Source organism: Hoplias malabaricus, chromosome 4 (assembly GCF_029633855.1).
Source record: "Hoplias malabaricus isolate fHopMal1 chromosome 4, fHopMal1.hap1, whole genome shotgun sequence".
NCBI lineage: Eukaryota > Metazoa > Chordata > Actinopteri > Characiformes > Erythrinidae > Hoplias > Hoplias malabaricus.
In genome coordinates this window covers 5,395,592-5,412,981 of record NC_089803.1, presented here as the reverse complement: position 1 = coordinate 5,412,981, position 17,390 = coordinate 5,395,592, and the positions used below count along the sequence as shown (strand labels likewise).

General features: G+C 40.1%; 1 gene segment (V, D, J or C); it reads right to left on the bottom strand.

Moving 5' to 3' along the window:
- Nucleotides 1-13,887: 13,887 nt before the first annotated feature.
- On the bottom strand, nucleotides 13,888-15,091 carry LOC136694180 (Ig kappa chain b5 variant C region-like). The segment is given in 2 exon segments: nucleotides 13,888-14,201; nucleotides 15,076-15,091. Coding segments are annotated over 2 exon segments (330 nt in total).
- Nucleotides 15,092-17,390: the final 2,299 nt, after the last annotated feature.

Here is a 17,390-nt window from a genome sequence, read left to right as displayed (position 1 = left end):
GAATTTAACAGGCAGCCAATGAAGTGATGATAAAACTGGGCTGATATGTTCAAATTTTCTAGTTTTAGTGAGGACCCTAGCTGCAGCATTTTGAACTAGTTGAAGTTTTCTTAAATTGCTGCTGGTGCATCCTGACAGTAGTGCGTTACAGTAGTCAAGCCTTGAAGTAATAAAGGCATGTACTAATGTTTCTGCATCCTGAAGGGATAAGGCATTTCTAATCTTAGCAATATTGCGAAGATGTAAAAAAGCTGTCCTAGTGATACTGCCTATGTGTTGATCAAATGATAAATCCGGGTCAATTATGACACCAAGATTTTTTGCTGCTGAACCAGGTTTAACTGGAAAGTCAGTGAGATTTAAAATTAAATCTGATAATTTATTTCTTGCCACTTTTGGACCCAAAAGCAGGACCTCTGTTTTGTTGCTGTTTAGAAGGAGGAAGTTAAGCAACATCCAGCCTTTCACGTCTTTTACACAGTCCTCTATTTTCTTTAATCTGTGTTTGTCATCGGGCTTGGCTGAAATATACATTTGTGTGTCGTCTGCGTAACAGTGAAAGTTAATGTCATGGTTTCTTATAACTGTGCCTAGCGGTAACATGTATAATGTAAATAATAATGGTCCTAAAATAGAGCCTTGTGGAATTCCAAATCTTACTTTAGAATAATTTGAATTTAGATTGTTTACTTTTACGAATTGATAACGTTCTGTTAAGTAAGATTTGAACCATAATAGGGCTGTCCCTGTGATTCCCACCATGTTTTCTAACCTTTCTATGAGAATATTGTGGTCTATTGTATTGAAGGCTGCGCTTAGGTCAAGAAGCACCAACAGGGATACGTGGCCTTGATCAGAGGCAAGAAGAAGATCATTTGTTATCTGGACTAGAGCTGTCTCTGTACTATGATGTTGCCTGAATCCAGATTGGAATTTTTCATATATATGATTCTTATGTAGATATGAACTAAGTTGTTGGGTCACAGCTCTTTCTAAGATCTTGGACAGAAATGGCAAATTAGAAATAGGCCTGTAATTAGACAGTGTACTAGCATCAAGATTTGGTTTCTTGATCATAGGTTTAAAAACTGCTAGTTTAAAAGCTTTGGGTACATGGCCCAGACTAAGGGATGAGTTTACTATAGTTAAAAGAGGATCAATAATAGCTGGTAGTACTTCTTTGAGCAACTTTGTGGGAATTGCATCAAGTGTGCAAGTTGTACAGTTTGCGGAGGTGATAATCTTCTCTAGTTCTAAATGTGGGAGTGGGTAAAAGGTTTCAAGTCTTTCTTTTACAGTTATATTATGTTTTATATCATTCACATCGGGTGGCAGCCAGGATGGATTTGATCCTGTGGCTTGAGTTTGTTGTCTAATATTCTCAATTTTATTATTAAAAAAGTCCATAAAATCTTTACTGGTGAGAGTTGCTGGAATTAGTTGTTCAGAACCTGCTTGATTTTTTGTAATTCTAGAAAACACACTAAACAGTGCTCTCGGATTATTTTTATTATGGGAGATCAGCGAGGCCAGATATGCTGAGCGAGCTTTAGTGAGGGCATTTCTATACTCTATAAGGCTGTCCTTCCAGGCAGAATGGAACACTTCAAGCTTGGTTGATCGCCATTTCCGCTCTAGTTTTCGTAATGTTTGTTTTAAAGTACGGGTCTTATCATTATACCATGGTGCGAGCTTTTTCTGTCTTATACTTTTATGTTTAAGTGGTGCTACCTTTTCTAAAGTAGATCGACAGGTATTTTCTAGGTAATCAGTTAGTACATCTAGGTCCATTGGGTCTGATGGAGTTGGAACTGGGGTCGATAGTTCTGGTAGGTTTTCTATAAATTGTAGGGCGGTAGATGGTTTTATTATACGCCTTGTAGAATAGCGAGGGTTCTTACATATATTATGGCTAAAACGTAGCTCATATGAAATTAAGTAATGATCGGAGATTTCTGAGGATTGCGGTAAGATATTAATTTTGCCAATGTTAAGACCTAGTGTCAGAACTAAGTCTAAAGTGTGGCTGCAGTAGTGTGTAGGCCCTGTTACATTTTGAGTAATACCAATAGAGTCTAAGATTGAGGTAAATGCCTTTTTTAGTGGGTCACTTTCCTTCTCAAAATGGATATTGAAATCTCCTACAATTATAACTTTATGATTGCACACCGCTAGGTTTGTAGCAAAATTGCTGAATTCTTTCAGAAATTCTAAGTAAGGCCCTGGTGGTCTGTAAATGTTGCATAATAAAAATGCGTCCTTTTTTGTGACCGGATTTGTAATAATAGTGGAGAGAACCTCAAAAGAAGAGAAGGTGTCACATTGTTTAAGACTAATTTCTAGGGTATTTTGGTAAATTACACATACTCCACCTCCTTTGCCTGATATTCTCGGGCTATGTGCATAATTATAGCCTAGGGGGGTGGCTTCATTTAGTGCTAAATATTCATTTGGTCTAACCCACGTTTCCGTGAGACAGAAAACATTGAATTTATGATCACTTATAATATCATTTACGATGAGTGCTTTTGAGTTTAGTGATCTTATGTTGAGTAACCCAAATTTTAGTTCTGAGGTGTTGCTGCTAGGTGTTGTGTATGATTTAATATTGATTAGGTTACTGAAACAGGCTGATTTTGTTTTTCTACTTTTACATTTAGTTCGGGGGAAAGACACAGTCTCAATACAGTTGAACCTGGGTGACGCCTCAAGACAGTTCGCAGACGGTCGGTTTAGCCTGTCTGTCTGCGGCCTGGTCCCGGCTCTGGATTGTCAGCAGCTATCTACACTACTCTGCTGACTAACTAAAAGACTATGTGCTATGCTGCAAGAAAGTAAGGCAGCACCCACCCGCGTGGGGTGGATACCATCCCTACCTATAAGACCAGGCTTGCCCTCAAAACATAACCAATTGTCTATAAAGCCCACTTGATTTTCGGAACACCACTTGGACATCCAGCAGTTTAACGCCCAAAGTCTGCTGTAAGCTTCGTCGCCACGCTGCATTGGTATGGGGCCAGAGCAGATTACGGCATCGGACATCGTCTGGGCCAGTTTAATCACCTCTGTAATATTACCCTTAGTTACCTCAGACTGCCGCAGACAAATATCATTGGCCCCTACATGAATGACTACCCTCGAATATCTCCTATTATCTAACAGTCTAAGGTTGCCACTAATATCCGGCGCTCTGGCTCCCGATAAACAGCTAACTGTTACTGCCGGCGCCCCTAAAGGAGTAGCTAATTTCACGTGAGCAGGCAAAACAGCCAGTAGTAGCCATGGAATTGCAGTTACTTACCGCTTTTAGTTGATTTTAATAACTTACACCAAGAATGTTACGTTACTCCAGGGTCCGGTGGCAGTTTTAGTGCCTCTGTAATGAATATTCCTGCAGAGACAATCTAAAAGATAGATCTATGGATGGTTAGTAGGTTATAAAAACAGATATAAATATAGAAATAACAGTGGAAACGAGTAAACAGGAAAACCCGAGCGATCAAAACAGCTTCCAAACGGGTACAGAAACAGCCAAACGGGTTGCTATTATCCCATTTTACTCTGTAAATACACACAAACAACAGGGAGTGAGCTTTACTTCTGTATTTTGGTGTTCAAGATTTGCTCTGCCATTGGATTTAAGACACCCCACATCAGTAATGTGGAACATTCATTTTCCTTGTCTACACTAAGTGCACAAAAGTCGGTTAAACCATATCAGTAAGTATCAATTTAAGATAATTATATTCAACAAAATCCACAAAACAATGTTCTATGAGCAATCAGTACCTGTAATCTCACTTAATAATTTACATTCCACCTTAAATGACACCTTAACTCACCTCAGACTCCATCGCGAGTAAGATTAAACATATTTAAAACAAATAAAACCACCTTTTAATTGAACATAACATACTCAGTAAATACCTCGAAGTTGGAAATAAGTGGGTTAAGGTGATTTATGTCGACAATTAGAACATATAATATATTTTTAGGTCTAAAATTAAGGAGCGGCACCAAACCTGCTCTGAACACAATGTTATAACGAGAGTTGGGGAAACGGCCTACTTCCCACATGGTAGGGCTATTGAAACTCCGCCCCTTTTGACAGCTTTCTCTAATAAGCTTATTTATTTATTTATTCACTGTAGTGAACTACATTATATAGTCCACTCAGTGAAGTACAGGATATCATTTATTAGAATCATAATAAATACCTGGAATATGAGTGAAGCTCGCCGTCTGAATAAACACATAAAACAATGACTGTCATGCACAGAGAATGTACACCATAAGATGTACTGACATACATAAGGAAGTTATGGGAAGGTACACTGTAACTACTGAGTAAATACACTTTAAATCACGGGAAAGTACACCATAAAATGTGTGAAGGTACATTGTAAGTTCTGGGTAAGTACACATTAAGACGCAGGCTGTATTTTAAAGTGTTACCCACTCCTTCACACACAATAACACACTCTGTGGAGGAGAGACCGTTTTTTAAACATTTATTTACATATTCTTTATTTATTTTATTTTTGCCCCATTTGCCATTAGCCACAGCAGACCTAGGACTGTTAAAAACCATGTGATTTCTCCTGAAGGTTATGGAGAGTCCAGAGCTGTCTTTTTTGATACGTGTGATATTCTATTGGAACACAGAGGGGAACTAATAATCAAAGTGAGTGTGAAAGCTGACAGCATGTATATCATTATTCACTGTAAATGTTCATCTTTGAATTGTAGAGCTCTAACTTTGTATATCATTTCATCTTTGAATTCCATCACAGTGGAAACCTCTTGTTTTTTTCATAGTATTTCAGTCTACTTTAGCTTTACTACATGAGTACATGCAGAAATATTAATTTTAAAATAACTACCTATGGGCTTGGATCTAGTTCTTGTACCAAACATTATTAGTTCTGTCTCGTTGTTCTGTTTTAGTGATGATGCTACTCAGTGATGACTCTTATTAATTATTAATAATGATAATTAATTCATTCATTACCTGTAACTGCTTATCCAGTTCAGGGTTGTGGTGGGCCCAGAGCCGGGTGCCAGTCCTTCACAGGGTGACACACACTCACATATTCACTCACACCTAGGGATACTTTTGAGTCACCAATCCACTAACCAACGTGCGTTTTTGGACCGTGGCAGGAAGCACCCGGAGAAAACCCATGCGGACATGGGGTGAACACATCATGCTCCTCACAGACAGTCATCCGGAGGAAACCCACGCAGACACAGGGAGAACACACCACACTCCTCACAGACAGTCACCTGGAGGAAACCCACACAGACACAGCAAGAACACACCACACTCCTCACAGACAGTCACCCGGAGGAAACCCACACAGACACAGAGAGAACACACCACAGTCCTCACAGACAGTCACCCGGAGGAAACCCACGCAGGCACAGGGAGAACACACCACACTCCTCACAGACAGTCACCCGGAGGAAACCCACGCAGACACAGGGAGAACACACCACACTCTTCACAGACAGTCACCTGGAGCGGGACTTGAATCCACAACCTCCAGGACCCTGAAGCTGTGTGATAGTGACACTACCTGCTGCTCCACCGTGCCACCATAATGATGATAATGTAAAATGTAAACAATCACAGTAGAGGTAAAACCCCCAAAACAACAGGTAGTGTCTCTGTAATAGCTCCAGGGTCCTGGGGTTATGGGTTTGAGTCCCGCTGTGGATGACAGTCCTTAAGGAGTTTGGTGTGTTCTCCCCGTGTTTGCGTGGGTTTCCTCCATGTGCTCTATTTTGAGAAAACTACTTTGGGAGAAGAATAAATATCCAGAAGTGATACTGACTTGAAATGCTCTGCCAGTAGTGTGTCAGACAATCGATGAGATCAAGCTGAACATCAATGTGTGTGTTATCCACACTGCAAGTAAAAGGAGAATAAATATACATTTCACTCTCAATTGTTTTGAAGTCAAATGCGAGATCTGCCATCCAGTCTGCATCTGAGAGCTCTGGGATGTCTTTGCCTTTCTTGTCACAACACTCTAGAATCTCTGCTCTCAGGTCCCACACTCTTTTAATCACCTTGCCCAGACAGAGCCATCTGACAGCTGTGTGGTAGCCTATGTCACCATGTTCAGTCTCATGCTCCTCCACAACTCCTTCAAACTGTCTGTGATTCAGTGCTCTTGCCCTGATGAAGTGAACTATTTTAGTTACATATCAGTAACATAGTTTATTTATAGCACTGAATTACACAACACCTCCTGATGTATGATACAATACAAAAATACCAATTCCAATTTATCTTGCATCCGCTTCAAGATGCATTTTCTTTCGTAAGATACATTCTGTAGATTGTCCTATTATTAACCATTCTATTACCAGTAATTTTCCTATTGATTCTGCACCCCCCCCCACCTTCTCCTGAGGAACATGCCACACTGTTCAATTTTACACTCTTTGAGATTCTTAATACCCTAGACCATGTGAAATCTAGAATGGTGATGTTTATTTCTTCTTCTCCCTGGTACACTAAGGAATTACGCACCATGAAGCAGACTGGCCGCCAGCTGGAGAGACTCTGCAGGAAATCTAAGCTTTTTTGTTCATGCTGAGGCCTATAAACAGCACCTAGCTGCCTACAGAGATGCCTTACATGCTGCCAAATCATCCTATATGTCCAGCCTTATTAACAATGCTAATACAAATACTCCACATCTTTTTTCAACAATCACCAAACAATTTAAACCTCCTGACAGTGCTATAGCTGCTTCTCTGGCTCTTTGTGATTAATTTCTACATTTCTTTGAATCTAAAGTTGTGAAGATCAATAGTGATCTTGTGTCTGAGAGAAACTATATGGTCTTTTTGCATCTTTGTCTGACCTTTTGTTATCCCCTCATAGTCCCATCCCCCATTCCCACCAATCATTCCCCCACTTACATCATACCCTTCCTTCCTCTATCTGATCATCTTCATCATCCCCTTTACCCCTCCTCAAATTCCTCTTCTTCCTCCAATTCCCTTCCCCCACTATTCCAATTTATATAAGGCCCTTCTAAAATGTTTGGTGTTAGACTGGATTGGGAACAGACTGGACTGGCAACTGTCACAGAATGGACTGAGGACAGACTGGATTAGGTACAGAATGAACTGGCTATAGACTGAACTGCTGACAAACTGATGACTAAGCTGTGTCCGTGCTTTTCTGCATGCACGTGAAGAAACCTCTGAACCTCCAGTTTCCAAACTTTTCCAAACTGGGAACAGTTTCCAGATCATCCTGAGATAGAACGCAATCACCCAGTTGTACTAATACAAACCGGATTCCAAAAAAGTTGGGACTCTAACCCAATTGTGAATAAAAACTGAATGCAATGATGTGGAGATGGCAAATGTCAATATTTTATTCGTAATAGAACATAGATGACAGATCAAAAGTTTAATCTGAGTAAATGTAACATTTTAAAGTAAAAGTATGTTGATTCAAAATTTCACAGTGTCAAGAAATCCCAAAAAAATTGGGACAAGAAGCAATAAGTGGCTGTAAAAAGGAAATTGAATGTATAATGAACAGCTGGATTACCAATTAAAACTAATTAGGTCAATTGACAACATGATTGGGTCTAAAAAGGACTTCTCAGAGTGTCAGTGTCTCTCTGAAGCCAAGATGATAAGAGGAACACCAATTCCACCATTGTTGTGCAGAAAGATAGTGCAGCAATACCAGAATGGTGTTACCCAGCGTAAAATATCAAAGACTTTTAAGTTATCATCATCAACCATGCATAACATCATCAAACGATTCAGAGAATCTGGAACAATTGCTGTGCGTAAGGGTCTACTGGATGCTCGTGATCTCCAGGCCCTTAAACATCACTGCACCTCAAACAGGAATGCCACTGTCAAGAATATAACAGAATGGGCTCAGGAATACTTCCAGAAAGCATTGTCAGTGAACTCTACAGTGCAAAGAGGAAGCCATTTCTAAGCAAGCTCCATAAGCTCAGACATTTGCACTGGGCCAGGGGTCTTTTAAAATGGAGTGTGGCAAAATGGAAGACTGTCACGATTTGAAGTTATTTATGGAACACTGGGACGCCATGTCATCCGGACCAGAGAGGACAAGGATAACCCAAGTTGTTATCAACGATCCATTCAGAAGCCTGCATCACTGATGGTATGGGGTTGCATGAGTGCTTGTGGCATGGGCAGCTTGCATGTCTGGAAAGGCACCATTGATGCAGAGAACTATGTTCAGGTTCTAGAACAACATATGCTCCCATCTAGACATCATCTCTTTCAGGGAAGACCCTGCATTTTTCAACAAGATAATGCCAGACCACATTCTGCAGCAATCACAACATCATGGCTACGTAGGAGAAGGATCTGGGTACTGAAATGGCCAGCCTGCAGTCCAGATCTTTCACCTATAGAGAACATTTGGCGCATCATAAAGAGGAAGGTGCGACAAAGTAGGCCCAAGACGATTGAGCAGTTAGAGGCCTGTATTAGACATGAATGGGAGAACATTCCTATTTCTAATCTTGAGAAACTGGTCTCCTCTGTCCCCAGACGTCTGTTGAGTGTTGTAAGAAGGAGGGGGGATGCCACACAGTGGTAAAAAATGGTCTTGTCATAACTTTCTTGGGATTTGTTGATGCCATGAAATTTTGAAACAACATATTTTTCCCTTAAAATGATACATTCTCTCAGTTTAAACTTTTGATCTGTGATTTGTGTTCTATTCTGAATATAATATTAGATGTTGGCACCTCAACATCATTGCATTCAGTTTTTATTCACAATTTGTTTAGTGTCCCAACTTTTTTGGAATCCGGTTTGTACATGATCCTGTGTATGTGTTGTAGTGGAGTATGTATCGAATAAAGAAATGAAAAGTTCTGAATGAAAGACTCTCCACTCTGATAAGGATTTTTTGGAACATAATCCCACATTCTACAGAATGCTTGTGTGCTGAGAGACTCTGCACCCCCCCCCACACACACACACACTCACGCACACACATATGTCTACACCAAAAGACTGGGCAGGACACTTTCCAGTGACCCCCCCGTCTCCTCCAAGAATGTGAAGAAAACAGAACCAGTTTATGACGCTTTTAAGCCGAAGGAGATGAAACAAGGTGTTAAAGGCCCGGATTAAATGAACCCGTTTATGGCCCTCGGCATCAAAATGGCGACTCCTTATCTTATGCAAAATCAACAGGTGACCCCAGAATTGACCTTGCACTGAACTCCTGCAACCCCGATCCAAACCAAACAAATAGCATGGACCAACAGCGCCCCCAAGTGGACATTTGCGAAATAATGTTCCTGCCACCCTTTAAATCCATGACGGACGCATCGAGTGTTTATAACCATGTTTATGCAATATGTATGTATGTTACTCTCTGTTATTCTCAAGTGAATGTCTACTAACTAATGAAGTGATGTGCATTACTGTTTCAATCATGAAGGAAAATTTCTGTCTCTGATTAGGAAAACTAATTAGTTTCTAAACATCTAGCATAATATTGTAATTGGATGTGATCGTAAAATACCCAAGATATATATACATAGATATTTGATAAAAATAATCCAGGACACTCATTATGCTATACCACAAGTATGTATAAGTATTTTTTACTCTATTCAGTTTTCTATGTATATGTGACTCTCTTCCCTCTCTGAAACGTGAAACAAGTCACGTGAACCTCAGACCCAGGATCCAATCAAAGAAAGGAGACCTCCCAAAAAGGAGTGCCCAGCTTTAAGCTCGCTCTGTTCTACTCTTTTTCGCTTCGCTCTTTTCCGCTACATTCTCTTATGCTCTTCACGTCGCTCTCTCTTCACTCTTCTCTTCATGCGATGCTCTTCTTCTTCATTACGCTGACAAGATTCTTCAACGAACTTTATAGAGGACCTCAGTCAACGCTCAAGGGACGCCTTGTGCTAGTTAGCAGTGTGATACAGAAAATACAGAGTAACGTCGAGAAATTTTCAGTAATCTTTTCTTTGTTTATTTTTGTTCATGTTTGTCGCCCAATCAAAGTTTTAATTTTATGACTCATCAAAGCAGGTGAAACTTATTTTGGCCAGAATAAGATACCACCCCTGAGATTAATTGATAGCTGATATGTTAGTGTTATTCTCTGACTTCTGAGGGCGTCACTTCTGAGGATTTGAGGAAACAGCGAGCTACGCTTCGACGCCCCCTCACTCCGGGGACAATCCAGCCAGGCCAGCAGTCCTCTGTGATGGGAATCCCCCGATCGACGTCACACCGTCTAAGGCCAAGAGTGACTGACTCATCCTGGAAGGAATACCTTCCCTAACAAGCCTACCTTCAGTGACACGGGGAGGACAGGAAGCCAAGACCCGGAGAACGGAGATTGAATCTGCTGGACCCAACGGCTTGGTTATAACAGCAACAAGAGTAAGCAAGCATAAATTACTCATTTTTCAGAAGCCGATGCCTAATTAAGTCTCTTGATAAATGTATACATTAATTAAATCTCATTTACCAACACATTAGTCACAAGCCTTTTCGCCTAGCCTATCTTTAAATTAGAATCGGTTTCACCTGCATTGATGCCGTGAAATTTTGAGATTGCACAATGTTTATTAAATATTCTCTTTTCTCTTAATAAAATATTTCCATTATTTGAAATAACAGTGTGTGGAGTTTGTTCATTAAGAGTCTGAAAATCCTGATGACAGTATTCACTCTCTAATTAATTGTTAAGGTTTTGCCATTTAAGTCAATCCTAATAATAATAATTATCATCATTAGTCAAACCATTATTAATCAGAACGAGTTCGAATAAGGTTAAGCCGCTACAGTGTAAATAAACTCCAGTCAACGCCGAACTCCAGTCTCCTGACTCTTCAATGCCGAATATCTAACAACATCAACCTTCCATTCTTTTGAAATTAACAATCTCTTTGAACCATTCCATTCCGGATTCTGTCCCTTCCACAGCACTAAAACTGCCTTAATGAAACTATTGAATGATCTTCTTTTAGCTGTGGATTCTGGCTCTCTCTGTATCCTATTACTATTAGATCTGAGTGCAGCATTCAGCACAGTACACCACCCCATTCTTCTATCCAGGCTGCGGGAGCTGGGCGTTGATGGTTCCGCACTGGATTGGTTCACATCCTATCTAACTGACAGAAAACAGTTCATTACCCTTTCCGCTCACACTTCTTGCACTTCTCCTGTTACTCAAGGGGTACCTCAAGGATCAGTTCTTGGGCCCCTTCTTTTCATTGCATACATGCTTCCCCTTGGACATATCTTGCATCATTTTAATCTCAACTTTATCTTGTGTCATTTTAATCTCAACTTTCACTGTTATGCAGATGACATCCAGATTTATTTTCGTATTAAATCCATTAATAACCCCCTCTTGACCAGTTATAAACCTATCTATCAGAAATCAAGAAATGGATGAATCACATCGTTGTTAAACAGTAACAAGACTGAACTCTTGCTAATCTGTTCCAAATCAATCCTCAAAAAAGTTGGTTCCCTTTCTCTCTCCATTGATAATTCAAGTGTATCTCCTTCTTTCCTGGTTCAAAAACTGGGTGTCATCCTCGACTCAACTCTTTCACTTAGTGCTCACATCAGTTCTATAATCAAAACATCTTATTTTCATTTGTGTATTATTGCCAAAATCAGGCCATCTCTTTCTCAATCTGCTGCTGAAATCCTTATTCATGCCTTCAGCTCCACCCGTTTAGACTACTGCAACTCTCTTCTCTTTGGCATCACCTCTTGCTCTTTCCACAGACTTCAGATTGTCCAGAATTCTGCTCCCCGCCTTCTCACTCGCACTTGCTCTCACCAACACATCACACCTGTTCTTTAACATCTTCACTGGCTTCCCATAAAGTACCGTATTCAATTCAAAATACTTCTTCTCACATACAAAGCTCTGAATAACCTTGCTCCTTCATACCAGTCTGCTCTTCTGCATCCCTACAGACCCATGCAAACACTCAGGTCTTCCTCAACCGGGCTGCTCACTGTCCCTCCTTCCAACCTTCACAGCTATGGTGATCGCGCTTTCTCTACATCTGCTCCGCGACTCTGGAACTCTCTTCCCCCCTCAGTCCAACATTCTCCAACTCTCTCTATATTCAAATCAAACCTCAGAAAATATATTTTCTCCCTTGCTTATAATACTTCTCAAATGTAATCTTTTCATGCTTGTACTGTTTGTTAATGTTTTGTATTCTGTATTTGCTCTGTTTTGCATGCCTTTGAATGTGTTCTATGTAGTAACTACTTTAAGCATCTTTTTGTTCTTGAAAAGCACTATATAAATGTAATGTATTATTATTATTCAAAAATCCGACATTTTTCCCTGTCAGATTTGGAGAACCATTGGTTGTAAGACCTGCCAGTCTGTCCCATTTCAGTCCGTTTGTCCAAGCTTGCAATTACCTCTGTGAACAAATCACTCTCAGTCATTGTACCTTTCATTGAACAAATTGCTGCCAGCTCCTCCATAATTTCAAAGTCTTTGGTGATTCCACGTACAAAGATGAGCAACTTCACAGTGTCATGAACATCGCAGCTCTCATCCAGAGTCAAAGAGAAAAATCAAAACTGTCTGCTGTCTTTTGCAGCTGTAGCTCCAGATTTTCTACAATTTCTCACTATGGCTCACCATTAGAGGCACACATTCGCAAATGCTTCTTTTTTTCCCAGGGCAGATTAGCGGAGCAATGTTTACGAAACACTCTGTACAGAATTCCCCTTCAGAGAAAGGCTTACGGTTTTTTGCAGTTTTGTGGGAAATCACAAAGCTGGTCTTGACAGCTGCTTCCCTGGATGTGTGAAGCTTGGTAAACAACCTTGTTGCTTTTGCAGTTTAGCTAGAGAGCTTCCGGTGTCCATGTTTGCTCTTCATCAGTGAAGTTCTTGTATTTCTCTGCATGTTTAGTCTCATAATAATGATTCAAGTTGTAAACCTTACGCACAGTGACCATTTCTCGACAAACAAAGCACACAGTTTTGCCTTTGACATTAGTAAAATACTTAGAATTCCATATACTGGTAAAAACCCTACATTCTGTATCAACCTTTCTTATGTAGCATGTGTGAGTGTAAACGCTCACTCGTGCAAGAATATATGATTTTCTGTAACCTGGAAAAGGCAGACCCTTCAAAATAAAAGCAGTTCAGTTTGTGCATAATGTACCCTTATTTATGTTTAATTCCTAGGGGAAGGGTGGCTACCTGATGACCCCTGTGAAGATCTAGTGATGTAGTGGATGGTTTGGGTACTCATGAGATGGGCTCAGTGAGTAACTGTTGTTGTTAAGGGTAGCTGGTTGCTGACAGGATGACTTACCCTGTTTATGATTATAATTACCACTGACCTCACGAGGGGATGGTGAGGTGCAGCCAATGAGCTGGATGTGCCCTGGGGGCCGTACAATGCCCAGATCTGCACTTAACAGAATTTCAAAAGACGGAGACATTTTCACTGAAATCAATGTATTGATGTCACTATCAGTTTCTGATCGAACATATTTCTAACTTTGGATGATGAAAGAACATTTGGGGACTTTAAACTTTCACTAAGCACTGAGTTAATAATAGGTTTATAAAGAGCCAAAAAATGAACAGTCACAGATCTTTTTAAAGCTTTATTTTTATGAATGAATACAGCATTAAAAAAGATTAGCATTAAAAATATTTAGAGCAGGAACAAAAAGCAACAAACAGTGTAAGAGTGTATATATAGAGAGTGTAACTCTGTACTGAGCTGCTCCAGAAGCTGATGTGAAGATCTGAGCATTAATCAGAGACATGTTTGAACACACTGAAGATGAAGAGGAGCTCTATCAGCTCCAACACAGGTGTGGACCCTCACTATCCAGTGCACTGATCTCTCTTCAGTGTTTCACTGACAGTAGTCTGGCCTCCTTTGGTGGCCTCACAGGTCACTGTCTTCTTCATCCACTCGTCCTCCTGGAGGGTCAGGGTGCTGCTCCAGCTGTAGAGACCAGTGTCCTTCTGCAGAAGCCCAGGACTCTGACTAAACCCAGAGGTCAGAGGGTTTCCACCCACCTTCCAGCTCAGCTTCCAGTCTGAGGGGAAGCCCTTGTTGGCCAAACACACCAGTGTGGCCGTCCCCTGCCCCAGACTGGAGGAGGGCAGGACTGTGAGGGTGGGGCGGGTCGGAGCTAGGACACACACACACACACACACACACACACACACACATTGTTTCATTTCCCTTATTTCTAACACAGCACAAATGACTTCAGTGATGCAGTAAAAATCACACTCTAATTACAACCTTCAACTCAACCACTTTCACATATAAACTCATATTTACAATTACATTCAGAGGAGGATTTCAGTTTCATTAAATATTACAGAGTTTTCACTTACAAACATCTACAGAACATTATGATTTCACCAGGCGTCCCCAAACATTTGCATATAACTGTTTTTCTAACAGAGCAGAACTGAGCTCAGTGAAGCATTAAAATAACGCTCTAATTATAACCTTAAACTGAACCGCTTCAAATATGAACTAATATTTACAATTACATTAATAGATACATTTCATTCAGAATACTTTTAAAACTATTTCTTTCATTTAATTCATTATAATTGTAACATTACACACATCCCATGATGTGAAAGTTTAAAACATGATTTGATTTCCTCCAAAACAGTGAATAATCAATAACTAAATCAAGCTGCAGTCTCCATGTACTACGTCTTCAAAGCTTTAGAACAGAAAACACTGCTCATAATAACCTCCACATTGTGGCGTCCAGATGGAGACAGAACGGCTCTAATCACCCAACACTGACTCTACAATCCAGCTTTACATTTGATCTTTTTAAAAAGAAATGTCATCACTGAACACTTCACAGGAAACCTTTAGGAAATATTTGTATTTTAAAGAAAAGAAATCCAGTTCAGAAACAGGAGCTGGTGGTGAAACCTAAAGCTCCACACTCTCCACACTTCAGAGCAGTTCTAATTAAATACATTCACATTTGGATTATCATTTATTCAGAAGATCATCAAGTGCATCTCTACTGTTGTCCAGAATCATTTTAATGAAAGATTCCTTTTGAATAAAGAGTAAAAGTGGACTTACTTCCAACATCCAGTTTTGTTCCTCCACCAAAAGTCAACCACAGTGATACAAACTCGTTTACTGGCCGTACAAAAACCTCCTGCTCTAAACACACCCCTCTCTTCAGCCTTTACACACACTATTTCTGAACTAGAACACAATATTAATGGATTCTGCAGCTATTAATAATGGAAAACACTCCCAAACTGTAGAAGCTACAGATTCGCAACAAGGATTATTTTATAAACATTAAAATATCTAAACCCAGGACACACTTTGTTCTTTTGTATTTCCACAACAACTAATATTAAAACCAGATCCAATTAATGACAATAATAAAAACATGCTCCACTCTCTGTGTTGGTGATTATATGTTCACTTTCATCAGAAGTGTTCATAAATAATTCAATCAGTAAAAATTAGAGCTGCTGTTGAAAACTGTTCAACATTCATTAATAGTTTAAAAGATTCTTACTGTTATCATTGTGTTTCCTCCACCCAAAAGTCCTCCAGCCCTGATACAGACAGATGGAGCCACAGTAGCAGCTGCAGAAAACCTCAAATGAAAGTCAGAGACAGTTAGAGTTTAGGATTTTAAACATGAGACTCCACACTGAGCAGAAATGTTTGATCAAACAATATCAAATAAATATGATGATCTTTCCTCAGTGTTGTTAGAAAGATGATTTCCATAGAGAGGGTCCACTTTGCATCATGAGCCCATGCTTCAGTGCTCTGCTAGTGTTTATAGTCCTGTGAGTTTAACACTTCATGACTGAGAGCTGCTGCCCCACAAACTTCACCCACAGCAACCATGACTTTGGTCTCCATCTTCATCTGGACACTGGCGTTCTGGACGAGAGGTAACACACATTATTATTTTTTTCAATTAAACCACCATTTAAAAAAATAATATATTATTGTATTTAATGTTTTCTGTGTTTATGTTTTTTTATTTACATTTACATACTAATTTTACATTTATATATATATATATATATATATATATAGTTTGTATTATTTTATCATTTTATATTAAAACTTTTTAAGAAACTAAAAATTAACACTTTAATGATAGTTTTTAAAAGCAATTTTTTATTTTATTTTATTTTTATTTTATTATTAGAACTCACATTTTATTTTGTACTTTTTTTCCCTTTAGGATCCAGTGGTCAGGTGACTGTGACACAGAGTCCTGCAATAAAAATAGTTTCTGCAGGACAATCAGTCACCATTAACTGCAAAGTCATTCCTGCAGCATCAGGTTGTTCCCCTCGAGATTGTTTCTACTGGTATCAGCAGAAACCTGGAGAAGCTCCTAAACTCCTGATCTACTGGACTAACACTAGACAGTCAGGTATTTCAGATCGTTTCAGTGGCAGTGGATCTGGATCTGACTTCACTCTGACCATCAGTAACGTCCAGACTGAAGATGCAGGAGATTATTACTGTCAGAGTAGGCATAGCATCAGTGGTAGCTATGTGTTCACACAGTGAAATAGAGTCGTACAAAAACCTCCCTCAATCAGAGACTGCACTGCTGCAGCTGCACCCTACTGCAGGTGCTGAGGGGGAGGATGATACACACAATAACACACTCTGTGGAGGAGAGACACACACCTCACTAACACACACCTCCACACACAATAACACACTCTGTGGAGGAGAGACACCTCACTAACACACACCTCCACACACAATAACACACTCTGTGGAGGAGAGACACACACCTCACTAACACACACCTCCACACACAATAACACACTCTGTGGAGGAGAGACACACACCTCACTAACACACACCTCTACACACAATAATACACTCTGTGGAGGAGAGACACACACCTCACTAACACACACCTCCACACACAATAACACACTCTGTGGAGGAGAGACACACACCTCACTAACACACACCTCCACACACAATAACACACTCTGTGGAGGAGAGACACACACCTCACTAACACACACCTCCACACACAATAACACACTCTGTGGAGGAGAGACACACACCATACTAACACACACCTCCACACACAATAACACACTCTGTGGAGGAGAGACACACACCTCACTAACACACACCTCCACACACACAATAACACACTCTGTGGAGGAGAGACACACACCTCACTAACACACACCTCCGCACACAATAACACACTCTGTGGAGGAGAGACACACACCTCACTAACACACACCTCCACACACAATAACACACTCTGTGGAGGAGAGACACACACCTCACTAACACACACCTCCACACACAATAA